This window comes from Castor canadensis, chromosome 12, assembly GCF_047511655.1.
Source record: "Castor canadensis chromosome 12, mCasCan1.hap1v2, whole genome shotgun sequence".
In the NCBI taxonomy this organism is placed as follows: Eukaryota; Metazoa; Chordata; class Mammalia; order Rodentia; family Castoridae; genus Castor; species Castor canadensis.
This window is the reverse complement of record NC_133397.1, coordinates 31,737,125-31,763,109: the sequence shown is the minus strand read 5'-3', so window position 1 is coordinate 31,763,109 and position 25,985 is coordinate 31,737,125. Positions and strand designations below refer to the sequence as shown.

Genomic DNA, 25,985 nt, shown 5'->3' with positions numbered 1-25,985 from the left:
GAATAATAAATAAAGAATACAATAAATCCAGAAGCCAGTTCTCTGGAAGGGAGGTGGAAGGAGTGTGCAAAAGTAAAATAAGTAGCCAACCTGAGCTGCTAATAATAATTTAAAGAAAAAAACATCTTGGAGAGAGGACCACATACACAGGAGAAATGGAAGACATTCTCTCCCCTCAGAGCATCTACTCTCCAATGCACAATTTGGAAAATCAGAATCTATGTTCCTTTTTTATTGGTTGTAGCTTTTATTTCATTTGTTTTTAGTTTATTTTTCTAAGGTGTTTTTGTACTGTGAATGTCATACAATTGTAGCAGGTTAGAAGCTTGCATAGTAAGACTTTCTCCACTAAAGTTGGTCACTTGAATATCCTGAAACCTTTCTTCAGAATTTGCACCATCCTGGGATTGTAAACCTGGAATGTATGTTTGAAACCCCAGAACGTGTGTTTGTAGTAATGGAAAAGCTACATGGAGATATGTTGGAAATGATTCTGTCCAGTGAGAAAAGTCGGCTTCCAGAAAGAATTACTAAATTCATGGTTACACAGGTATTTTTAATTCTTTGAAACCATTAAAGAGTATTTTTACATATTGGGAGATTATGGGGATTGTTATCCTTAAAGAATAAAATAACAGCTTTAGCTACATCTTGATGAGCTATAGTAGTTTTCAAATTAAATTCAAGAAGTCACATTGGGATTTAACCAGTTTTCCAGGCATTAACAAAAACCCTTTTTACTTACAGATACTTGTTGCTTTGAGGAATCTACATTTTAAGAATATTGTGCACTGTGATTTAAAGCCAGAAAATGTGCTGCTTGCATCAGCAGAGCCATTTCCTCAGGTGAGATATTCTCTCGAACCTTTTGGAGAATCATTTTAATTTAAATATCCAACAACACTTAAAAAGTACCCACAAATGCAAAGCAGTGTACTGGGAACACTCCTGTAATCCCAGCTACCAAGGAGGCGGTGGGAGGATTATGTCCCAAGGCCAGCCTGGGCAAAGGTAGTATAAAACAGTCTGAAAAACAACTTAAAGCAAAGGGCTGGGGGTGTGGCTTAAGTGGTAAAGTAATTGCCTAAAAGCACCAGGCCCTGAGTTTAATCCCCAGTTCCTCAAAAACAAACAAAAAAACCAGTCTACTAAGTGCTGTAGCTTCAAAGTATATACCATCTTATTGTATGACTGCCAGTGAGGATTAATAACCAAACAATATGAATTCATATTTCACTGACTACTGCTTATGTTAAGGCTTTTTTATCCAGTTCTCCAGAAACAACTTTTTGCACAAACTCTACAATTCATCTCTCCCCACGGGCTGAGATGAAGTGGTAATAACCAATCTTTGCTCTGCTTGGTACTCAGGACAAGTTCCCCAAAAATGTAAACTGAGAGGTATTACTTGAAATGGGTGATAGAAAATTGGTTGAGGCAAGCAACCAACCTCTTTTCTCTTTAAAGTACTACACTGCAAACATTTTCACCAAAACCAATTTTCAGAATTCCATTTCCCATCACCATTAGCACTCACAGACACAATTTCTACTCACAGGAAATAGAAACTAGATCTTCTTACAAGACAAGTGATAAAAGATCAGCACCCTCCATTTCATTAAAAAAAATAAAACAACTCTTATAACATCAGCCTGGTTGTTGGCATTTTGGAGCTGGAATATAGACTTTTTCTTTTTTAAATAAAGCACTTGGAAAGCTCTTAATACTGTGTTAGTGTTACAGGGCTACAGATGTATCTGCCTTTTGGAGAACAGATCTTTCAGTTTATCTATAGCTGTTTTGTATTCATTATTGGTACCATTCGCGTGTACATGGAAATATAGAATCATGTGAGGGATGGGCATTTATATGTAGATTGACAGTTACACATATAGTATAAATTAACATCACCCTTCCATTTGTAGGTGAAACTGTGTGACTTTGGATTTGCACGCATCATTGGTGAGAAGTCATTCCGGAGATCGGTAGTAGGAACTCCAGCATACTTAGCCCCTGAGGTTCTCAGGAGCAAAGGTTACAACCGATCTCTAGATATGTGGTCAGTGGGAGTCATTGTCTATGTGAGCCTGAGTGGCACATTTCCATTCAATGAGGATGAAGATATAAATGACCAAATCCAAAATGCTGCATTTATGTACCCACCAAATCCCTGGAGAGAAATTTCTAGTGAAGGTAAAAAAACAAGTTTTGGCTCTTGCCCTTTAGTCTAAAAAGCTTTTGATTGAAAATCAGCCTCTCTTCTGATTTCCCTATGTAGTTACCAATTTTTGAACACTCTCCTTTTACATTGTCTTTTCTGTCTTTGCATTCTTTTTAATTTATAGGCATAGCAGTAATCCAGGCCTCATCTGGAAACTGCTAAAATCTTTTAATTGTCCTACACATTAGACCATTTTCTGGTTCTTCCCAATCATGACTGCCAGATCCATCTCAGGAAACACTGCTTTCATCTTATTCTGTTTCCAAACATTAACCACAGGGCAGTTGGAGCTCTTACACCCACTTCTCCACACACAAGCCAAGTTGTGCACACTCTTCTGAACTCTTCTGCATTTTGCTTAAGCCTTTTCCGCTGCCTCCAGTCCCTCCTCCTGTTAAAATCCTAACTATTCATGGACCCCTTAACTTGTGTTTAACCAGTGAAGATGTTCCTGATCTACCCGTTCTCTAAACTATGTAAGTAAGGTCTTCTTAGGCTAATAGGCATATTTTTCTTAAGCATACTATGTTTTGATAATTGTCAAAGTCTCCAAAATTGTTCAAATCTTGGGAGCAAGATTGTAAATTCCTTGACTAGCTTACATTCTTTACACCTAGAATGACCTTTAGATTTTTCAGTTTTCCCATGGACTTCTACTAGGAAGCTTCATACACTTTATTCTCCTGCATGGTGAAGTCTTTTGAGTTTGTTCCACCTGGTTCTGTACTGGTCAAGAATAAGCTGGGCCATGTGCCAGTAGCTTACACCTGTAATCCTAGCTAATCAGGAGGCAGAGAGCAGGAGGATTGCTGTTTGAAGCCAGCCCAGGCAAATAGTTCATGAGACCTTATCTTGAAAAAAAAAATCACAAAAAATAGCTGATGGAGTGGCTTAAGGTATAGGCCCTGAGTTCAAACCCCAGTGTCACAAAAAAAATCTGGATGTGGTGACACATGCCTCTAAGTCCAGTACTCACAAAGAAAGGAGAATCATGAGTTCAAGGCCAGCTTGGGCCTTATAAAGAAAAAAAAAAAAATGGGTGATCCTCTTCAGTTTACTGATAGGAAGAGAATATATCACTTAAAACATTTAATATTTCTCTAGAATTTAGTAGAGCCAATGCTGGGTATATCTCCACTTGGATTTAGCTAACCCTTGGAACAGGTAGGTCTTTTTGGCTTTTCCAAAAGTACTAGGCTTAATCATAGGGGTTAATATTCTATATACTGGGAAAATTTTGAGGAACAAGATGTAAAGACAGTAACCAGGTTCGGTTGGTAATTTAAAAAACTGATTGAAGAAGTCCATTGGAAGCTTTTTTTTAATGGTACCAAAGTAGTTTCAGAGCTCTGAAGTCAGTGTGATCTATAGACCTATTGTATCAGATTCACTTGATGAGATTAGAAGAAAAAATCCTGGCCATATCCCAGAAATTCTGATTCACTAGTTGGAATGATACCAGGAATGTGGATTTTAAATAAACACCTGACATGATACACATAGTGAACCACAGTTTAAGGAACAACAGCTCAGGATTCAAAGTATTGGGGAAACAGAAATTCATAATTAAAGTACTTATGGAAAGTCTTTGCCAGTTTGGTGGCATATGAAAGAGAAATAGAATTGGTGTGATATGCCTTGCATCCAGCTGTTCCCTTGGTCTAGGCTTTCATATGAATACTTCAAACATACTGTGAAACTGAGCTATAGTGACAATATTATTTTATGGTTCCCATGATTTTGCAGTGGACCTGTTTCTACAAATAATTGCATAAAATATATATGTTAAGATCTTGCCATAGGAACCAAAACACCCCAAACCTATTTGCTAAAACCTGCTGAGTTTGAACTTTGGTAATAAATTGTCACCTCATTTTAACTGCATCTGTCAAGGCAAGGCAGTGGGTTTCACTGCTTCTCCAGACTAAGCCAGGGAATGCAGAGCATTGGTGTCATGGTGTCATTGGAAAAGGGTAAAAACACTCACCTGCAATCAGTCACTTCATTCACTTGAAATAGTAATAGTTAATATTCACTTAGCACTACTGTGTTAAGCATTCTTGTAAGCCTTTTATGTGTATTAAACTAATTTCATCTTCTTTACACTTTCATTATATAGATCAAGGAGCTGGGGACAGCATAGTTTAGTAACTAACCCACTATCACATTGCTAAGTCCAATGTTACAAATCAGCCCAGACAGTCTGTCTTTAGGGTATACTTTTAACCTGTACTATATACTGCCCTCTAAAAATGAAAAGTTGTCAAGTATACTTAATTCAGGAAACATCTATAGATCACTTTATGTGTTAAAATCCAAATCCTCCTCAACAATGTCTTTCTATGGATTGAACTGCCTTCCTCCAGGCAGAGTGACAGGTTTGGAGTATTTTGTATACCAAAATTCATGCATTTAATTTTGTGTTTTTCTTTAGCAATTGATTTGATAAACAACCTGCTTCAAGTGAAAATGAGAAAACGTTACAGTGTTGACAAATCTCTTAGTCATCCCTGGCTACAGGTAAAAAAAAAGAAAACATTTTTCTCTCTTTGGTGATCACCATTTAAGTAGTTTACTGTGATGTGTTTACAAAATGAAACCACTCTAAGAGCAGCATCTACACATTTCTTAGAATAGTCTAAATGCTCTTTGGTGATTCATTTGTATTATGGATAATCTCTGGAAGTTGTGTAGTGTATCATTCAAGTCAGATCAATGGGCAGTTAAACTCCCATGAACTGAAAGCAGTTACTTAGCTTTTTATAGGTGCTTACATGTTCATTTTCACTTTTTTAAAGATTAGTTTGACATACTATTTTTGTTCAGTATATTTTAAATGTCCACTAAAAGGTTTGTTTTTACGTTAAAGAGACTCAAAAAAAGCCATTTAAAATATGTTTTGACTTGATTCCTTCAAAAGTTATTGTGTAGATTTGTCCAAAGACAAAACTATAGGCTTAGGCAGGTATCAATGGCTCATTCCTGTAATCCTGGCTACTCAGGAGCCAGATCAGCAGGATTGCGGTTCAAAGCCAGCCCAGTCAAATAGTTCACAAGAACCTCCCCCTCCATCTTGAAAAACCCCATCACAAAAAAAGGCTGGTGGAGTGGCTTGAGGTGTAGGCTGAGTTCAAGCCCCAGTACCGCAAAAAAAAAAAAAAAAAGAAAAAAAAAACCGCGTAAGCTTCAGAGTAAGGACAGAGAATGAAGAGGTAGAATTAACTTCAAAACAAATGCATTCATAAGCTCACCAAAATTAAATTAACCATTCCAAGCACTTTCCCTTATTTTGAGGAGTAAGGTTTATGCCTGTAACAACATGGAGCAAAAATGTTTTAATGATGATTATTAGCTATTCCAGAAGCCTGACATGACAAAAACTTCTTTTCATTTCAGAAACAAGTTAGCTTATTGTAGACTCTGGATTTGAAAAAGTATTTAACACTGTTAATTTCAAATATTACTTGAGAACTTGTATAGCAGGAACTTATAAGCAAGGGTATCAGTTGTCACTAGTGTGTGAAGCAAAAGAAAAAAGAGGGGAGGTTGTAAATATTTCATTTGTTTTATGGCTCTCATAATCATTCCGTTTTTTTCTAGGACTATCAGACTTGGCTTGACCTTAGGGAATTTGAAACTCGCATTGGAGAACGTTACATTACACATGAAAGTGATGATGCTCGCTGGGAAATACATGCATACACACACAACCTTGTATACCCAAAGCATTTCATTATGGCTCCCAATCCAGATGATATGGAAGAAGATCCTTAATTTTACCAGTGAGCCAACTTGAACAAGGAAGGATTTCATTTTATAAACTGCTATTTTGCTGTGGTTTAACTGTTGTTCTTTGTAGGTTGTCATTAGCAAGGATGCAAAAACAGGAGATAATTGGCATCAATACTGTAGTTCAGAATAAGTAGGTACACGAAGGGAAAGAAATACATAATGGAATCAAAATCAAACTTTCTATGAATTTTTGTACCATAAGCAATAACTGGTTTTGTATATTTTTCTACTCCTTCACTTTAAGTACAGTAATGCTACTTAATTTATCTTCCCTTTCCTGATCTTACATCATTTCTTTTAAAAGCCTGTGATTGTCCAGTTATTGTTATAGCTTAACCAAATCATACAAAAATGGTAAGGTTGATTACTAAACACATTTGCATTTAAGCAGTGACTGTGAGGCTACCAATGTGATTTACTGTAGAACTTTTTAAACATTTGTCTAACCAGACATCATGGCATTAAAGGGTTTTCTAGCTGCCTCTAAAAGGAATGCTGACTTTCAAAACATTGAAACAGTTATTCCTAACCTTTTTAGAGCTATAAATTTGAATATGGTCTCTACAGCATAAAAATTAAGTTGCCACCTTGTGTATGTTTCAATAGCCACTAGAATAACTTGGGACAATTGGTATAACAAGGTAAGGAGTAGGAACAGCTGGTATAAATTCTGAGTGGTTATGTGTGCCTTCTCATAGCTCAACTCTGCTGCTAAACAGTCATATTCCCAACTGACACCATTGTGATGCACAATATCCCAACATTCATTTGGTACAGAGCTAAACTTTAATTACATATTTCATCTTTACCCAGGTTGAATAATTTGAGGAAAAAGATAAATGGAGGGTCAGTTTAGAGGCAGTTATTGCCACTGTCACTATATAGAAAACAGTATCTTTTTCTTCTTCCCTTAGCCTATTGAAGGGCTTTGCAGATGTCTGGAGTATTTTTATATCAGCATTTTATTTTAAGCAGTTTGAAGGAGAGGATGGGGATAGACATGAAGAACTCATTTATAAGGATGAATCTGTATGTTCCTCAAAGAAAAGACCTGAGACCATAGGAAATATAGTGGCTTTGTTTCTTCACTCAGCAATAAATCACCGTGAACTATTGTTTTGCTTCTTTCCCATTCTAAGAACAAAAAAATTGGAGTCTTGAAATTTGGGTTTCTGATTCAAGATCTTGGCTCTGTTATTTATTATCTGTTGGCCTCAGCACATAACAGTTTGTCTAATTCCTCAGTCTATAAAATGAAGATCAAATTTTTTGCCTCTGTCTTCCTCACAGTGTGGTCATGTAGATCCCATATGTATGAATGTAATTACTTGATCATTTGAAAAGTATAAAATTGTTAATTATCATTGCCTACTGAATTTGAGGTATCAAAGGGAAAACATGTTTTTGTGGATGAACAGACTAAGAGAGATTTAGCATCTCTGTAAAGGACAGACGAATCATATCTAAAAATACTGAGAATAGAAACAATTTTCAGTGCCTCTGTATTCTTTATATGTTTTAAAATTTATCCTTCCAATAGCCATGTGGTAAGTACATCATGAATCTCAACTTATGGATAAAGAAATAGAGGTACAGGGTTACTATCAAAGTTCATATAGTCATTATGTAGATTTAAACACCTAGGCAGTATGTCTCCAGAGTCCTCTTACCCATCATGGTCATCATGCTGTACTGTGTATATACATCACCAGTAGACATTCCACATATCTCCATAATTTGTTCTCAGATCTTTTTGGAAAAAAAAAAAAAAATATATATATATATATATAGGTAGTACTTACCGAGGTTGAACTCAGGACCTTGAGCCAATCCACAGGCCCCACAAAGATTAATTTTGAGAAACCTTTTTATAGATTTTCTCTGTGATAGAGGATGACTTCCCCACATAGTCCAAAGTAAGTCTGTTTATATCAACATGCACAAGATGGAATAATTTTGAGTCACTAGGGCAACCTACTATGGTTTTACTACATAAGGTGAAAATTAACTGGAATAACATTCATTTGATATACTTATGTAATCAGACTGTATAAGCCATGAAATTAATTGCACTCTTTTTTGTTTTGTTGAATGCCTAAGAAGTTTCTTAAAAAATTTGTAAAGGCACTGTCAGGTCATTTGGAGTTGAATAATTACTCCACATACTGTATAACCTGCATAACCTTTTGTCTTGAAGTCAACTTGTGTTTGTATAAGAAATAATTGTTTCTAGAAACATTTGGTAATGTACAAAGTATTCTGTAATGACACTGTCCAGTACCTTTTTATACTTTTTTGTTACATCCCACTTTTTGTAAATATTTTCAAAGAAGCTTGATAATAAAATGTATTTCTGTATCACCATACTTTTCTATGTGGAAGTCTTAAACTATCTCTACTACAGGCATCCAAAGAAGATTTTACTTGGTTGCATTATTTTCCCAGGCCTTGGTAATAGAACTATTTTTGAAAATACTATTTGTAAACAGAACTCATGCTATATTTATGAGCATTGATTTTATTTACTCATCAAAAAATTTTTTTAAAACTCATTAGAATTCTAAATTTGAGGTAATTATCTGAAGGGCTCATTTCTTGGAATAAAAGTATAGTTAACAACTACAAATTTTTTGGTAACTACCATCAAGTACTCAACTACAGCAATTACCAGAAGACTTAAAAAGTTAAATACTTAAAATTGAAATTAATTTTCTGGACTGACTCTTCCCCTTAATTATAAAAACTATTGCATATTTGGAGGGGACTAACTATGGTGGGCATTTTCATCTTTTAAAAATTCTCCCAACAGTTCTAGGCACAGGTGGCTCACACCTGTAATCCTTGCTACTTGCAAGGTTGCAATCAGGAGGACTGCAGTTTGACCTAGCCCAGGCAAATAGTTGGCGAGAACCTAAAATAGCCAGAGCAAAATGGACTAGAAGCATGGTTCAAGCAATAGATTGCCTGCTTTGCAAGTGTGAAGCCAAGCTCAAAACCCCAGTACTGCCAAAAAAAAAAGAAAAAATCTCCCAACCAAGTCTTTGAAAAAAAGAAAGGAAATACGATAGAGTAACAGCAACTACAAAGGACCCAACGCCGGGTAGTATCTAAACAAATAAGGCCTTCTTATACTTTAGAGTGAAATACAGAATGTTAATGCTGGTCTTAGTTAATTACCTTTTCTATGCAGTTATCACAGGACAGAAAACAGCACGTCTACACTAGCATACTTGTTCCTGTGAAATTACTTACAAGTGTAGCTTTTCTCCTTCAACAAAAACAGAATCATAACTAGAAACTTTTGCATTTTACTTTTTACTTTTTTTTGGTAGAACTGGGTTTGAACTCAGGGCCTCATGCTTGCTAGGCAGGCGTTCTACCACTTGAGCCACAATGCCAGCCCTGCATCCTACTTTTTTCACTTACTAAATCTTAAAAGATTTTTCTATGTCAGAATATACTGCTCTATCTTGACTTTTTAAAAATAATATACAGATTTATTTAATCTTCTTGGAATAGCCTTTTAGGTTGTTTCCAGTTTCTATTAAACCACTCAGTACCCATGTGTATATTTTTTAAATAAAACACAAATACAGCAACTATATTTAAGGGAACTCAATTTTACAAGTTAATTCACCAAGTTGAGAACACACATTTGTACCAAGAATCAGTCACAACCATCAAAGCTCTACAATTTTTATTGTAGTCTATATAAAATAGGCTATTTTTATTGACTGTGAAGAGATAGAATATTTTGAACACTCACATATCTTCAATGTATGTGTTCCCTTTTATTTTAATTTCTTAGGTAGACTGAGAGGTGAAAAGTCCAAGCTGAAATGTTACCGCCAAGCAAGTTCATCAAACCCAGCTACTGGCAATGATGCAGAGGGTTTTGACTGACATGCATTCATCTGAGGACTTCCACTCTGAAGTCTCTGATGAGGTAGCAAGGCAAAAAAGTTAAATCTTTCTCCCATCTTCTTAGGATTCATTAACATATCATATCCCTGAAGTAACTGCTGCTTCATTGATGGCTCATGTGATTTATCTAAAAGAACCTAAAAAGCAAATACTTCTTAGCAAAAGTAATCAAAGAATTCCTATGTATATGCAGCAATCCTAATAACTTAAATGCTTCAATAAAGCGATGCTCAAAATATGATTTTCTGATTACTTGCCTAAGGGTCATGAGGTACTTATTAAAAATGTAGATTGCTGTGACCCACGCCTATGGAGTTGTATTTTTAACAAGTATCCCTAGGTGATTTGTTCTATAATAAGGTTCTAAGTGCCCTAGGAAGAACTGTTTTAAAATTCATACTCATGAACTTGGTTTTTTTTAATGAATAGGAACACTATTTGAAAGCTTTAATTCTTATCTTGCATGGAAACTACCACACAGTGCCACACATCAGCTGTCTGGTTACACTAAGTCCTACACTACTAAAAAGACTAGAGCACCAAGGAACTGCGTAACTAACACAGGCATTAGGGACAGATTAACTTTCTTTAAATAATTTTAAATACTATGAAATTAAGGTATTTAATCATAGTGAAATAAGCCAGTACCTTCAATCGGACATCAATGCCCATATTTTTTAAAAATGTTTGTTGTTCTGTAGGACCCAGAGAGGCTACTTTTCCTTGTGCCATTCTGCGCAAATAATTGAAGTCCACATCAGCTGTTAAGTCTGCTGTTCCTGGGGCAGTTAAGACATCATGAAGCTTGTGGCCACAAAACCCCTTGAACATAAATAAGTTTGTATCTTTAATAATTATCATTATCAAGATTTTTTAAATGCTATTATCATTAGTACATTTTTACATAGCAGCCATTAAAAATATGGCCTAAATAAGTAGCACCCTTTCTCAGGTAAGAAAACCCAATAGAATGCGCAAAGTCAGAATGCCTGAAGATGTTGCCCTTTACGTGGTTATTTAACATTTCCAGTAATGCTTGTGATGACGGAATTGAGGAGACTTAATTCTGTAGGTGAATTCATGTTATCAAAACCCAGGCAGTGTACCTATCAACATGTGCACTCAAAAATCACTTGAGAATATGTTACTGGACTCCACCTACCCATCCAATCAATCCTGGAGGTGAAACTACAGGTCAGCCTCACCTAACTCTCCAGGTTATTCTTATTTACAATAACAAAAGTAGAAATTAAGAACCACTGATGTAGAAAATGACTAATGCCATCTTGTTAAATGTATTTCAATTAAAGAATATTCAACAGGATTGATCATACTTAAAGAACATTCAGAAATGAAGTTTAGGAAGGGTGATGGTATATGCCTAGAGACGAAAAACAGATTAAATCTGCAAAGATTAAAAACTTTTAATGACGGCAAGGCAGCAAAGTTAAAGAACCAGAAGAAAATCCTTCCATTTGTGTTACTGAGATGCTTACTGGCAGTTAGGTTCTACAACTAAAGAAGAAGGTAAGTAATTCAGACCCTGTTCATAAGATAATAGACTGCATTTAGGAGTAAGATCCAGGATTAAAGGTAATTTTAACATGAACTAACAATCTAAAATTATGTAATAAAACAATGGTAGACACTAAAAACCAAAGGTAAGACAAATCTTCAATGAGCTTCAAATCTAACAATCAAATTCTGATAAATCACGTTCCTGAACTGTACATACTCTGAAGGTATCTGTCTTTGTTCCATCATGACCATAGTCAGCGATCAGTGCAGCACCTCCAGTTAGCGCAATGCGTTGAGAAAGTTCTTGAATGATAATGCCAGCACCAGGACATACTTCAACATGGTCTCTCGTTTCATCACGCTGGTAAGGGAACAGTTAGCTATAATAACACATCATTCAAAAGAGCTGTTCCTTAGGGTTTCTCTACAATGAGAAATTTCTTATTTGCAATAAAAATTAATTCCTTCTCAATGAGTATGCTCTCTACACTCAACGCTTCACATGACATCCTATACTCTACAAACTTGGTTATTTGATGCTATCCATAAAGTGTACAGACACTAGTGCTCCCTGTTGAGGAGAGAATAAAGTAATCTTAAATTAGCAGAGGTCACTATGGGAAGGGGACCAAGAAGGAACAAAGAGGTCTGGTAGAAATGAACCAATGTGGGTTGTAATACACATGTGCATGGAAGCAACGCTAGGAATCTCTGTATAGCTATCTTTATCCCAAACTAGCAAAACCACTATGTCTTTCTTATTATCTCTTATGTTTTCTCTTCTACAAAATCAGAGAAGAGGGTGGAACTGGTTCAGCCTAGAAGCCAGGGGTTGAGGGGTAGGGTGGTGACACAACCAATGCATGCACATGTAAGTAAATGTAAAAACAATAAAAGGAGAAAGAAAAGTTTACAGACATTTTAATCTTTTATTAAAATTGTATGCCCTCTCAGCCCTCCAGGTGGCCAAGTGTACTACCATTTTATTTATTGTAAAAGTATTTTCATAATATAAATGTATATTATATTTAGTATATAAATATACTTAATTATAGTCACTGGGTTGAAAGCATAAGAAAGGGATTTGTCTGCCTACAACATGCCTAGCACTACCTCAAAAAATTGTGCCTAAAAGAACAAATGATATGAATCCAGTAACAAAGCAGATCCTCTTATGTATATTGTGTTGCCTTCTGTTGGGGCAGAAAATACCCCAATGTATTTACAAACATAGCCCTGTATCTACAAACATCAGCCTGCAAAGTAAAGCCAATATTCCTGAGACCCTTATTACCCAAGATGTTCAACCACTATGGGTCACAAAAAGTGCTTATTAGCTTCAAAAGTGAAATGACAATAAATAGTATTTGTCAACTTGACTAGTATGTATGAATTTTCACTGACATCTGAGATGATTGACATTTTGATATTTTTTCTTCATTATGAAAACAATACATTAACTTTTGCTCCCTCCTAGGACTCTACTAAAAATGAGGTAATGAACTGCCACGATGTCTAGGACAACACAGGCATTATCTCAGCTCACCAACTGCTTACTGGTAGACAAGTTACTTAACCTTTCTGAGTCCATGTGCCTACTACATATACTGTAAATCTGTTGTGATTCCATAAAAGAAACCATTTAACACCTACTGCTATTAAATATAAAAATCACAAAGCCAGCCTCTTTATCCATCACCTGACGCTTTCTGACATTCTTATCACATCAGATTGTTCTTTAAGATGGCAAGTGATACCACCACTTGGCCCTCCCACATAAGTGAATGCTAATCAAGTCGAGAATTTAAAAGAATCACAACTCTCAGGACTAGGGTATTAACTTTAGCTTTATAAATCTGCTTCTCAGTCAGGTAAAGTTAAATAGGATATAAAAATAACACAAAGAAATAGAAATGTTCACAAGTATTTAGTCTGATATTTTAACTTACACTTTGCAAACAAAACTTAATTCATAGGTATGCAGTTTAAAGCTGTTGTACTTTTAAAACTAAATTTCTGAGGTAGGAAATTCTTATTTAAGGTCCAGAAAGTAGAAAGTTTTTTCTGAGGTGGGGGGCAGGGGGAAAGGAATATAAAAAGGAGGTGCATGCTGAAGCCCAGACATTTAGATCTGGGTGGAAGCTAGCCCAGAAAGTGTGAAGATAACAGAACTTCCTTAGTATGGTTGTTCTGAGAATTTCAAAGTGCCCATAAGTGTGAGCTGATACTTTATTGTGGTCTATACTATACTGCCTTCATAAGCATAGAACTCTTCTATAAAGGAGGCCACATGGGCACCATTTCAGTCAAGAAACAGCAGAGGAGGGGAGGGATTTGGCTATGAACTGCTTACTAACATTCTCAGTTACATGAGGTAACACCTTGCATGATTTCAACATTCTCCAGGCTGTGGATTCTCTACACTTCTGCTGCCACTGTCAATACAAAGCACCTCACATGTTGCTCTAGCAACTCCCCCTGGGAAGGACAGTAACTAAGAAAACAAGACTTGGAGTATTCTGTTAGCAAGAACAGAAACTTAAAGGAAAAAAAAAACATTCCTACTTGTATGAAGGCTTCTGCTGGGGTGGCACAAGGCGCCAAGACAAACCTCAGTTTATCAGAAACTTGTGGATCAATATCAATGAATACTTCTCTCCATCCCTGTGGTGTTTTCTAAACAAAATAACACATAAAAACAAATTTTTGCAAGTTTTCAAAATTTTCTTTACCAACCAAAAATAACTTTTAGCTCTCTCTTCCTGTCATAAATAACATTTACAGAGTGCTTTACTGTGTAACACTACTGAAATACATTTTTACTTCATTTTTTTTTTTTTTGAAGAACATGAATAGATAGAGAAGAAAATATGCAGCATGGAAACTGCCCAAAACATGGAAAATAAACTAAAGACAAGTGACCAAATAGACACTTTTGTTAAGAAAAAAAGAAATTTAAACTTTGGAATTTAAAAAGGGTTGTCAAAATAAAGCCTTTATTGCACATTTATCTCTCTTCTTTATCCCAGAAAAATTAAGAACTTTTAATAATTGTCTCAGGAGAATTACGAATTCTAATTAGTATCTCACTTTTGCTTCTCAATTATTTATGATCATCAAATTTCAAATATAATAGTTAAAAATAATTTCAACAAGTAACATTCATATACTGCATTCTTACAACTCAAGGCTTTTTGTTACTCAAATATAAACATGACTTTTTTCAATCAATACCTGAAATTTATGCACAGGGAGGACATCAAAAAATTCATGTGCAAGATAAAAGCTGTACCCTATTTAAAAATACAAGAAAAAAATATTTAGCATTTCAACACAATTCTTTTTGAACATTAACTATAAAAAAGAAAATGCCTAATTCTTCAGTATTGAAAACTGGGATGCTTCCACAGTCATCAATAGCAAAGAATTATCCCTCTCTTCATAGAAAACTAACTACAGAACAATTAACATCTATTCTGATTTTCCACATGATGAGAAAACTGCAATACCTGAATTATCAGCTAAATCTTCTATTTATCACTAAGCCTAAGGAAATGAGAACTCAAGTTTATCAATTGGAAGGGAATTTGAATTTCGTAAAATCATTGGTGAAGGTCAGGAATGGCTTTACATGCCTTTCCCAAGATCATATCACCACTTTAGGAATGAGTAGGACTTGTCAAAGATTCCTGGATAGTACAAGTGTTTCACCACCACAAAGAGTAAACAGTTAAACCCATCCACTAACATTGCTTCCTTCAGCCCCTGCTGCCTTAGACTGCTTCATCATCAGTACTCTCTTAGCTATAAGAAAATACAAGTACAGTGGAGATTTACAGTTTGTTTTTTTGTTGTTGTTTTATAAACAACATGAAATACATTTCTCCTTAATGTTAAGCAATTTTATCTTCTATTAGAGTGTTCTCTTTTAGAAAAAAAAGTCAATTATTTTATCTGGATAAAGTATTTTATCTGGATAAATTAGCACTAATTCAATCATTCATATATAGAGAGTGGTTACGGTCAGCTACTATTACTATCATGAGGTGTTATAATTAAAATTCTTTGATTAATCAATATAATTACCTTTTGGAACATCCTGTAGATGTCGGTACCAGGAAATTGGAATCCCAGATTTAGTAACACCTTTCATATATACTAGGGATTCGGCATCTCTCTCTAATGGGATCTTTTCTTCAGTCAGTGTCAATGCTTGAATCTCACTTAATTTTTGGCTCACCTCTACCAAGTGTACTGAAATGTCACAATTTTTCAGCACAGATCCAAGCTGACTAAACACCTAAATACAGAAAGAAAAAAATATTGGCAAAATACAATGTATGTGTTAAATAGATTATGGTGCCACAACAGAAGTAGTATTTGCTTTCAGAGAGAGCTGTTCCTCATTCAAGACACTCTACAGTGGGCCACAAGAAGCATACCTATTATAGTTGTTAAGTATAATCTGTATAAGAAATGAATAGTACACAATCTTGTTTCCTAATGATAAATTATTAACAAATGAAAACCAGATTTAGCATCCAAGAAAAACAATGGTTCAGATTATGGAATCTAAAATTTTAAAAATGTAAATAAAATGTATATAACCTTGGTTTTATAAAGCCTGTATGTCCATGAAAAAAAAATGTCTATGAGATGATTAAACTGTATCCACCTTCAGGGAATCAAATTGGAGTAGCACTAGTAATTTGACAGCTTAACTCTGGGATAATATCAATGTTCAATTTTTTTCTTAGCTACACAAACACTTTTTTAACTATTATAAAGGAAAATGCTAATATTTTACTAAGCTTTTAATGCTAACAATTTGATAGCAAAAGCACAAAGTATCAGTCTTAGTTTTCATTTTAATTTAATTTTCACTGGTTATTTGTCTTTAGCTTTTGAGATCTGTGTGCATAGATACAAACTGATCATTTGTGAATTATCCAAATTTAGTTCTGAGATGAAACAATACATGAAAAAACTTCCTGGAACAAAAATCTTTCAAAAATAAAATCAAAATTAAAAATAGGTCATAATACTTTTTTGACTATTTTCTTTACATTCCTTTAAATTCTTTGGTTTTAAGAGTTCTTACGACTAGAGAAATATCCTTCGTGCACTTTAAGAGCTGTGAACTAAAATTTTAAAGTACTTGAACAAGAAAATATTTTTTAAAAGCTTCATTAAAATATTTTATATTCAAATTTCAATTTAAATATAAAATAGATCTTGGAAACATATCAGTGATTTTTGGTTTTTTTTCTCCAAATAGAATCAGAATTATTTGTTAGATGTTTATAAATTTTCATTAAAAAAACTTTCAAATTCTAACTTTAAGGAATTGAAGCTTCTAATGAGTACATGCTTTGTTTTTTACGCTAAATTACTAGGTACATACCAAAAAAACTCAAAATGACTAATGGATTCCAAAATACCAAAAGCTTCAAAAGTTTACTAAATATCATAACTTATCCTTTTAAATGTTTTTATGAAGTACTAAGTAGAATAATGGAAAGAGAATTATAGTAAAAATGCCCTTTTTAATGTGATTAAAAAGATGGGTCATGACCTTGCCTCTAAAGCCCCTATGTTCTCTCTCTACACTCAGAAGTCACTGCTGTTCAAAATCTCCAGTTAACGACTTGGCAACTTTTCTTTATGTCACGAGATATGTATGAATCATTAAGTAATACATTGTTTACTATTTGGGGATTTTACATAAATTTAATCATATGATATAAATTCTGCAAATTGGTATTTTCACTCAGTATCTTATTTCATGTTGAATATTACTACATTCTGATTTCACACATTATTATAACACTTGGTGTTCCAGTGGGTGACTGTACCATAGTTTACCGATCCATTTTTCCTGATAGACATGTGGGTTGTTTCCAGGTTTTTGCTAGTATAAATAATGCTATCTTCTTCTACATGTCTTCTGGTACACAGACATACTAGTTTCTCTACAGTTTTACTGCTAGTTATACAATGTAAGTAACTTTGATGTTAGATGATGATGCCCAAGAGCTTCTCAAAGTGGCTGTACCAACTTACATTCTTTTTTTTTTTAATTTCTATTACCATGTATTAGTTGTACAGGGGGGTGTCATTGTGACATTTACATATGTGCTTCCAAGGTATCTTAATTAGATTGATCCCCTCCATCATTCTTCCTCATTCCCCCCACCCTACCCTGCCCTCCTTCTTAGCCAACTTATACTTTTTCAACAGTACACAAGAGTTCCCATTCTCACCAATACTTGGTATTGTCAGATTTTCTGGTTTTTTCCAATCTGGTGAAGGTTACAGAGCTATCTCACTATGACTTCAGCTTCCACTTACTTGACTATCAGAGACTAAGGAACTTTTTGTTTTTATGTGTTATTTGGGTTTACTCATAATTTTGGCCTGAGTTTTCTATTAAGTTATCTGTTATCTTATTGATTTAAAGGAATTTTTTTTTTTTATATGTTCTAACTACTATTTCTTTGTTACATGTGTTACAAGCAATACTTGCCCCTCTGGCTTATCACTCCATGGTGTCTTTGAAAAACAAAAAAAAATTGCTCCTAATTTCCATAAAGAACAAAATGTCCTTAATTTTAATCTAGTTGAAGTTAAACTATTAATCTTGTCCTTTATGTCTTCTGCTTTTTTACATAGTTAAATAACTTTAGCCAGGCATGGTGGTTCATACCTGTAATCCCAGCACTTGAGAGGCAAAGCCTAGAGGATGGAGAGTTCAAGGCCAGTGAGACCTTGTCTTAAAAACAAAATGAAACAAAAACTTTATGTACTCAGAAGACAAATGTATTCTACCACAATGTCTTCTAAACATTTCATAGTTTTAGCTTTTACATTCTCTCCCTATTCTGTAAGTTTGTAAACAATAAGTAATAACCCATTACATTATTCTGACATTATATTTTAGCTGAGAAATACAATATTAAGGAGGAAAGACTGAAAGCCAAGGAGATCAATGAAATATCCAAACTCAGTCAGAAGTAGTAAGATTAACCTACATGAGACTTACAGGTGTTCTTTTATTACCTACCCTCAAAATGTCTCCTATGAGGGTACCACGACCTGGGCCCAGTTCCACTAGCTGAAAAGCTGGACTTTTTCCAGAGGCCATCCATTCACTAATGAACCATATCCCTACTAGCTATGACAAGGAAAAACATATATTAAAGTACAAATATAGCACAGTATAAAATTCACATAAATCACACTAATACAGGAACTTTACTAGGATTGTGTCATAACACATACCATGTAGGAAGCTTAGTAACAGGAGAAAATAGTTGTAAGACAATATCCTCTGTAAAAGGCCCAGATATAAGGATATCACTAACAGAAAGGGATAAGTATTTGAAAGGAAATAGACACTAAATGTAATTATGCAATTTCTTTAATTCTTATGACTGGAATAATTACCTGACCCTTAAATATAATTAAAAGTTTCTCAGTTCCTGGATTCTACTTTCTCTTATATACAATTTCCTATTTTTAAATCATCAAAGGTACTTTTATGGAAATAAATGAACTAAAATTCTGTTTCTTAAAGGGAGACTTCTGTAACTTGGTTAAATCATGGTTCAGAGTTTTAGCTATCATCTTGATTCCACTAATTCTGCAATGTTCTTTTTTAGTTTTTCTCTCTTCTTCTATTCTCATATTTCACCTGATTCTCTTTTCCAATTTTTTACTTGTCTGTTCCTTCTCTTTCTTTGTCCCTTTTATCTCTCCATTTCCTTTCTACACTGAAATATAAACTTTTAAATGTCCTCTCTACCATTTTCCTCCATTGCTTTTCTATTCTTCTAAAAAATCAAGATGAGGGAGGGAGAGGGGATAGTAGACTCTATCATGATAGAGAGTCTGCCTAGCAAGCTCAAGACCCTGAGTTCAAACCCCGCCCCCAAAAGAAGTGAAACAAAATTAAAGATAGATTAATACAGCTTGATCTGCTCCCAAACGTTATTACTTTCTTTTGTATATTGCATATTACCTCCCCAAAAATCTGACTTATTTCAGGTGAAGTAATGAAATCTCCTTTTTCTCCCAGCATGTCATGGTGCATATAATATCCCTGAGTAAAAAGAGAAAATGGAAAAAAATTAACTTTCAAATAAGACCTTTTAAAATACACCAAAATCTTATATAATGTAAAGACTGGAATAATTATTTTGTATGAACATTCTCTCCTCTAAATAAGCAAGATAAAAACAGTATCTTTCCCTAAATTTTACAAAGTAGTAATCATTTTGCACAACTGGGAGAAAACCAATTATTCCTCAACTGTAAAGGCAGGAGCCATACACCATTCATCTCTGTCCTCCCTCACCTCTTCCTGTTCCCACAATCCAACACAACACTACCCTGCCTACCCTCCTGTCCAGACTAACCCTGCCCGCTGGTGATATTGTTTCTTGTCCTTGGTGTGCATTACATGGGAGTTTTCACTTTGTGAAAATTCATCAGGACTATATGCTTGGGACATCTGCACTCTTCTGTATGAATATTGTATCTCAATAAAAAGGTAGAGTTTTAGGTTTGTTTTTTTTTTTTTAATTAATCCTGCTTGTCCATGTCCCATGCCATTACACATTCTCATGCTTCTCCCCTTTCATTTCTCCCTGAAAACTAGCTTTCCCATCTGCTCAAATATCACCTTTGCTGACCTCTTCCTCCAGCCCTCCAACCTGAAACTCAATCCATTGTTTCCTTTTCTGAGTTTATTGATTTTCCTGTGTTCTTTGCCACAAGGTGTACTTATTTGAGGGGGGGTGGGGAGACTATGTCTTATTTATCCCAAGTTTTAGTATAATGCCTGACTTTCAAGAAAGATGCAAGAATTTTCTGTTAGAATCTCCCCTTTGCTCCTCCAGTCCTTCACTCAGCCACCTCACACTAAGCAGGTAAACCTGGTCACCTGTCCAAGTTAAAGCATTTTATAAAATACACTTTCTCAGCTCCCTGACTCCACCTATCCTCCACTTATTCCCATTCTTTCCTTGGAATTCAAAGGATGAAATGCCTTTCCCTTCTCTTCAGCCAATCCTAATCCCTTTACCTGTGCTGTGGACTGCCATTCCTTACACAACTTCCGTGGGCTCTTTTTTCATCCCCTTCCTCTTACAGCTTCAACTTTTCCCTTTAGGCATTAGAAATAAATCAAGTCACTCTCATCTTTAAAAAGAATTTTTTTTCACTCCATATAATATCCCCCTTCTAGATTTTTCTCTTTTACTTCATAAGTAGGCATTTCAGAGGTAGTTAACCTTTTTTTTATGAGCCACTCTAGTAGTAATAGTGAAGCCTACAGGAGATGACTTCATAGAATGTTTTTAAATGCACAGAACTTTAAAATACCAAATGGGTTAGGAAAAAAGTCAAACTATCCCTTTTCGTAAATGACATGATCTTATACCTAAAAGACCCAATAAACTTCACCAAAAAACTCCTAGACATTATAAACAGCTTCAGCAAAGTAGCAGGACACAAAATCAATCCACAAAAATCAGTGGCTTTTCTATACACCCACAATGAACAGACTGAGAAAGGATATATGAAAACAATTCCACTTATAATAGCCTCCAAAAAAAGATCAAATACCTAGGAATAAATAAAAGATGTGAATGATCTCTACAAGGAAAACTACAAACCACTGAGGAAAGAAATCAAAGACTACAGAAGATGGAAAGATCTCCCATACTCATGGATTGGTAGAATTAACAGTAAAAATGGCTATACTACCAAAAGCAATCTACATGTTCAATGCAATTCCCATCAAAAGCCCAATGATATACATCAAAGTGATTGAAAAATCAACCCTAAAGTTGACTGGGAAACACAAAAGACTGCAAATAGCCAAGACAATGCTGAGCAAAAACAGCAATGCTGGCGGTATCACGATACCCAACTTCAAACTATACTACAGAGCCATAGCAATAAAAACAGCATGGTACTGGCACAAAACAGACATGAAGACCTGTGGAACAGAATAGAAGCCCTGGATATGAATCCACACAGCTACACTCACCTAATTTTTGACAAAGGCTCCAAAAACATACAATGGAGAAAAGATAGCCTCTTCAACAAATGTTGCTGAGAAAAGTGGTTATCTGCCTGCAGAAAACTGAAACTAGATCCATGTTTGTCATACTGTACAAGTATCAATTCAAAGTGGATTAAGAACCTTAATAAGACCTACAACCTTGAAGCTAGTGCAGGAAAGAGCAAGGAATATACAGGAAACAATAGGCATAGGAAATGACTTCCTCAGCAGAACTCAACTGGCTCAGCAACTAAGGAAAAGGATTGGCAAATGGGACTACATGAAATTAAAAAGCTTCTGCACAACAAAAGACATGGTTTCTAAATTGAAGAGAATGGGAGAAAATCTTTGCCTGCTATACATCAGACAAGGGACTGATAACCAGAATATACAGGAAGCGCAAAAAACTAAATTCCCAAAAAACAACCCAATGAAGAAATGGGCAAATGAACCAAACAGAACCATTCCAAAGGAAGAAGTTCAAATGACTAAAAAACACATGAAAAAATGGTCACCAATATGAATAAAAGAAAAAATAAATTAAAAAAAATGGTCATCATCCCTGACCATAAAGAAAATGCACATCAAAACCACATTAAGATTCCACCTCACCCGTTAGGCTACCATCAAAAACACAAACAACAAACCTTGGCAAGGATGCAGGGGAAAAAGGACCCTCATACACCGCTGGTGGGAATGTAAGCTATGGAAAACAGTATGGAGGCTCCTTAAAAAATTAAAAATAGATCTGCCATTACCCAGCAATAACACTCCTAGGGATACACCCAAAGATATGTGATTCAGCTTACAACAAAGGCACCTGCACATCCATGTTTATTGCAGCACTACTCACAAGAGCTAAGCTTTGGAAACAACCAAGATATCCCACTACTGATAATGGATTAAGAAAATGTGGTATTTATACACAATGGAATTTTACTCAGCCACAAAGCATGAAATTTCATCATTTGCAGGTAAATAGATGGAACTGGAGAACATCATCTTAAGTGAAGTTAGCCAGACCCAGAAGGCCAAAAGCTGCGTGTCCTCTCTCATATGTGGACTACACACCTAGTACAAATAGAGCAATGTTATGAAACACTGGTCACACATGCAAGGGATAGGGTACAAGAAAAACTAAGAACTTGAATATGGGTAATATACTCTCTATACAGGAATGAATGTAGAAATCTCAAACTGGCTGAAAACAGCATAAAAAGGGATGAAGGTAGAATGTAGATAATTAGAGGAGATAAACTAATTGGAGGTATAACACATATATACATGGAAATACCACAAGTAAACTCCCTGTATAGCTACCTTTACCTCAAAGAAACAAAAATGTCATGTTTTTCTTTTTATCTTTTCTCTTCTACAAAATCAATTAACAGGAGGACGGAACAGGTCTTGCCCAGGAGGGAGGGTTGGCACCAGTGGGAGGGGGATGTGTCAGGGAAAAGGGGATAGAAGGATAAATATTGTATTTACATGTATACGTACATTTATATGTACGTATACATGTAAATGCAATAATGATACCTGTTGTAACAATTCCATGAATGAGGGAGGGGGGATTAAAGGGGAGTGCTGGAGGAGATGCAAGTTTGATATAGCTGATACATTGTAAAAACGTTTGTAAATGCCACAATGTACCCCCATCTAGCACAATAAAGAAAAAAAAAAAACGTAAAACACACAGAATTAAAAAATAAACTGAAAAATATTTATCAAGTGTTTAAAAAATATGATGACATATATACTTCTTTGTAATGTATTAAAAGAAAACTCAAGCCAAAGATCCTACTTCAGAAAGTAGGGCACAGCAGTGTTTTGAGATACCTGTGATCACTATACTATGACATGATAATATCAGTGATTTCCACTGGTGACAAAGTCACAGTTACTGGCTGATGCCTATTTCATAACTGAAGAAATGTAAATTTCAGTGAGAAATTAATGAAGATTAAGGAGTAATTTTTTGTGCGATTCAAGTTTACAAACCCCTAGATTTTTATTCAAGGGTCTTTAGGTTAAAAATCTCAACATTTTTTTAGAATTACATTCCTTTTTTTTGTAGTTCTGTGGTTTTTACTCAGGGCTTCCCTTTTACTACATAGGTGCTCTACTGCTTGAGCCACACCTCCAGTCCTCTGGTTATTTTGAAGATAGGGTCTCACTTTTGCCCAGACAGGCCTAGATCACAATCCTATTTTATGCTTCCCACAAAGATGGGATAAAAGGCATATACCACCATGCCTAGCTTTTTTTTTTCTGTTGAGATGGAGGTCTCTTACACTTTTCTTTTTTTTTTTGACTGTGCTGTCCTGGACCCATGATCCTCCAGATTTCAGCCTCCCAAGTAGCTAGGTTTACAGTTGTAAGCCATCAGTACCCAGCTCATCCTCAACTCTTAAGGCTGGGAAACCTTCCCTTCTCTAAGTATATTGTCCCTGATTCCTTGGCTTTAAATACTATCTATACACTGATGACAAGCACATTTATATATACATACTCAATCTTTCTCCTGAACTCCAGACTTCTATACCCAATTGCCTACTTACTATCTCTACCTGGATGTCATGACTGACAAAATACATACAAGGCCCTGATGTAGAACCTCTTCCCCTTTACTCCTCCAAACGTGGTTCTCTCCATCCTATCTCAACAGGAGACACTACCATCACCCAAATGTCAAGCTAAAAACCTAGTAATCAATCTCAATTCCTTTTTCTTTCCTTAACCCTTCCACACCTAATCCATCAGCAAATTCTGTGAGTCCAAAACCTGTTTCTCAACCACCCATTTCTTATCCCATTTCTAACACCACTAGTCTAATCTACTTATCTTGAAGCACTGCTCACAAGTATTCAAAAACTGCCTTCAGTAAAGCTCTGGACACTTGAGTCATTCCACAACATTCAATAACAATAGGCAAAACGTATCCCAGAATTCCACAAATGTCATATTTAACCCCACAAAAGGTAAAATATTGTAAAATACAGCACTACAAAGAGATGCAGGTCAGAAACTGACAGTTCTTAATCCTAGAACACTGAAGACTTGACTCTTCATTGTGAAGAATAAAACCCAGCACATGCTTCCAATGCCTACTGAAGTAATCACAACACAATTAACTTCCAGGCAATACATTTTTATTTCCAGGTGCTTACTGCAGAGTTCCATGTAAAGGTTCCATATACACTTTGAATTCATATACCATGGCAGATGATGAATTTTTTTTTAAGCGAAAGAGCAAAGGTTTATTAAGCTAAGAGGAAGAGAGAAGAAAAGCCCCATAGGGGAGGGGTCTCAGAAAGGCTAGGCCAGACTACACTCTTCATCTTTCTCCTGACTCCTAAAACAGCTGCTGCTTTTCTTCTTCCTACATTCCGTTCTGGCTGAGCAATGATAAACGGAGATAGAAAGTCATCCTTCCCTCAGCTCCTAAATCCAGCTAAAGCGGGGACTGAGGCTCACACCTGTAATCCTAGCTACTCAAGAGGCAAGATCGGGAAGATACCGGTTCAAACCCAACCCGGGGAAATAGCTCGCGAGACACTATCTTGTGGGGAGAAGGGGGAATCACAAAGGGCTGGTGGAGTGGCTTAAGGTGTAGGCCCTAAATTCAAAACCCAGTACCGCAAAAAATAAATAAATAAACCCAGGTAAACAACACAGGAATTTGTCCTCTCTTTATTGGCACTGCTTCTGATTTGATCCAGCCCTGACCAATTTACGGGTGAAGCTGCCTCATGCCTTCGGGATGGCTATGGCTCTTTTCTCCGCAAACACCCCTAGTGGCTCGCTCCTGTCAATCTGCCAGAGTGGGTCCGATCCTCGAGCTCCCCCGCCCCCATACCTTGACTGGGTTGGTCAACACCTCCTTCATGTACTCGGCTACAGTGATGGGGCCAGTAGACTTTATTTTGTACATAAGATGCCGCAGCATCGGCGTCACTCGGTTGTTTTCTGTCGACTCATTCCCGGAGCTGAAGTATCTCCCTCTCCAAATACAAGGAAAGACTGAAAAACACAGATTAACCAACTCTCGTTATAAATCTCAGTATTTACGCGTGCAAGCGGCCTGATCGCTTTCAGGGCAGCTTAACTTTGCCCCAAGGCCAGAACGCGGACTAAAGTGCACAGCACACCCACAAGGCGCAAGGAAGGCGCGCGCGGCGTCCTACACCACACAGCCCTTTCTTGTCGCCATCCCCGAGCGCCCTCAGGCTGGAAGCGAGCTCCTAAATCCCTGAATCTCCCAACTGAGGAACTGAGAAAGCGCTCCAGGCGGCTCCCATGGAAACCGGCATTCGGCCGGGCCGGTGTTTACCCACGCGTGCCACTCCGCACAGTGGCCGGTGAGCCGACCTCACCAGGGCCATCATGCCGAACTTCCAAGCGGCCAGGCTCCGCCCCCTAAGGGCGGGAATCACAAGCATTTCCTGGTAATGTCCCGCC

The 25,985-nt window shown here is 36.0% G+C and overlaps 2 protein-coding genes across 7 annotated transcripts in view; one reads left to right on the top strand and one right to left on the bottom strand.

Moving 5' to 3' along the window:
- The window catches only part of Prkd3 (protein kinase D3), a 71,694-nt gene extending 59,767 nt beyond the window's left edge, over positions 1-11,927 (top strand). Inside the window, exons 15-19 of the mRNA XM_020167134.2 lie at positions 389-550; positions 748-846; positions 1,926-2,193; positions 4,656-4,741; positions 5,822-11,927. Coding sequence (XP_020022723.1) covers positions 389-550; positions 748-846; positions 1,926-2,193; positions 4,656-4,741; positions 5,822-5,995 — 789 coding nt within the window. The 3' untranslated portion in view covers positions 5,996-11,927. The remainder of the gene's footprint in view (positions 1-388; positions 551-747; positions 847-1,925; positions 2,194-4,655; positions 4,742-5,821) is intronic.
- Positions 536-25,954, bottom strand: Ndufaf7 (NADH:ubiquinone oxidoreductase complex assembly factor 7). 6 transcript variants are annotated; one of them, XR_012439658.1, is made up of 11 exons: positions 25,858-25,949; positions 25,384-25,547; positions 19,476-19,556; positions 18,519-18,629; positions 15,542-15,755; positions 14,690-14,748; positions 14,021-14,131; positions 11,673-11,816; positions 10,586-10,759; positions 9,780-10,074; positions 536-7,762 (listed from the first exon to the last, which is right to left on the bottom strand). XR_012439658.1 is itself a non-coding variant. In XM_020167137.2 (10 exons), the coding sequence occupies exons 2-10, from the start codon at positions 25,471-25,473 to the stop codon at positions 9,856-9,858; spliced, it is 1,203 nt and encodes a 400-aa protein (XP_020022726.1). In that variant the 5' UTR covers positions 25,474-25,547; positions 25,862-25,954; the 3' UTR covers positions 9,696-9,855. The 6 variants fall into 6 exon arrangements, 5 of the variants coding, with proteins under 5 accessions (XP_020022726.1, XP_020022724.1, XP_073905618.1 ...); XM_020167137.2 differs by lacking the exon at positions 536-7,762 and having other exon boundaries at positions 9,696-10,074; positions 25,862-25,954; XM_020167135.2 differs by lacking the exon at positions 536-7,762 and having other exon boundaries at positions 9,696-10,074.
- Positions 25,955-25,985: the final 31 nt, after the last annotated feature.

Coding starts and splice junctions, on each gene's coding strand:
- Ndufaf7 (XM_020167135.2), bottom strand. CDS start 25,912: ATGATGGCCCTGGTGAGGTCGGCTCACCGGCCACTGTGCGGAGTGGCA. Junction 15,756..18,518: donor TCATAGGAGACATTTTGAGG/GTAGGTAATAAA, acceptor TTCTGTATTTAG/GTGTTTAGTCAGCTTGGATC. Junction 11,817..14,020: donor CAGCAGAAGCCTTCATACAA/GTAGGAATGTTT, acceptor TTCCCTTACCAG/CGTGATGAAACGAGAGACCA.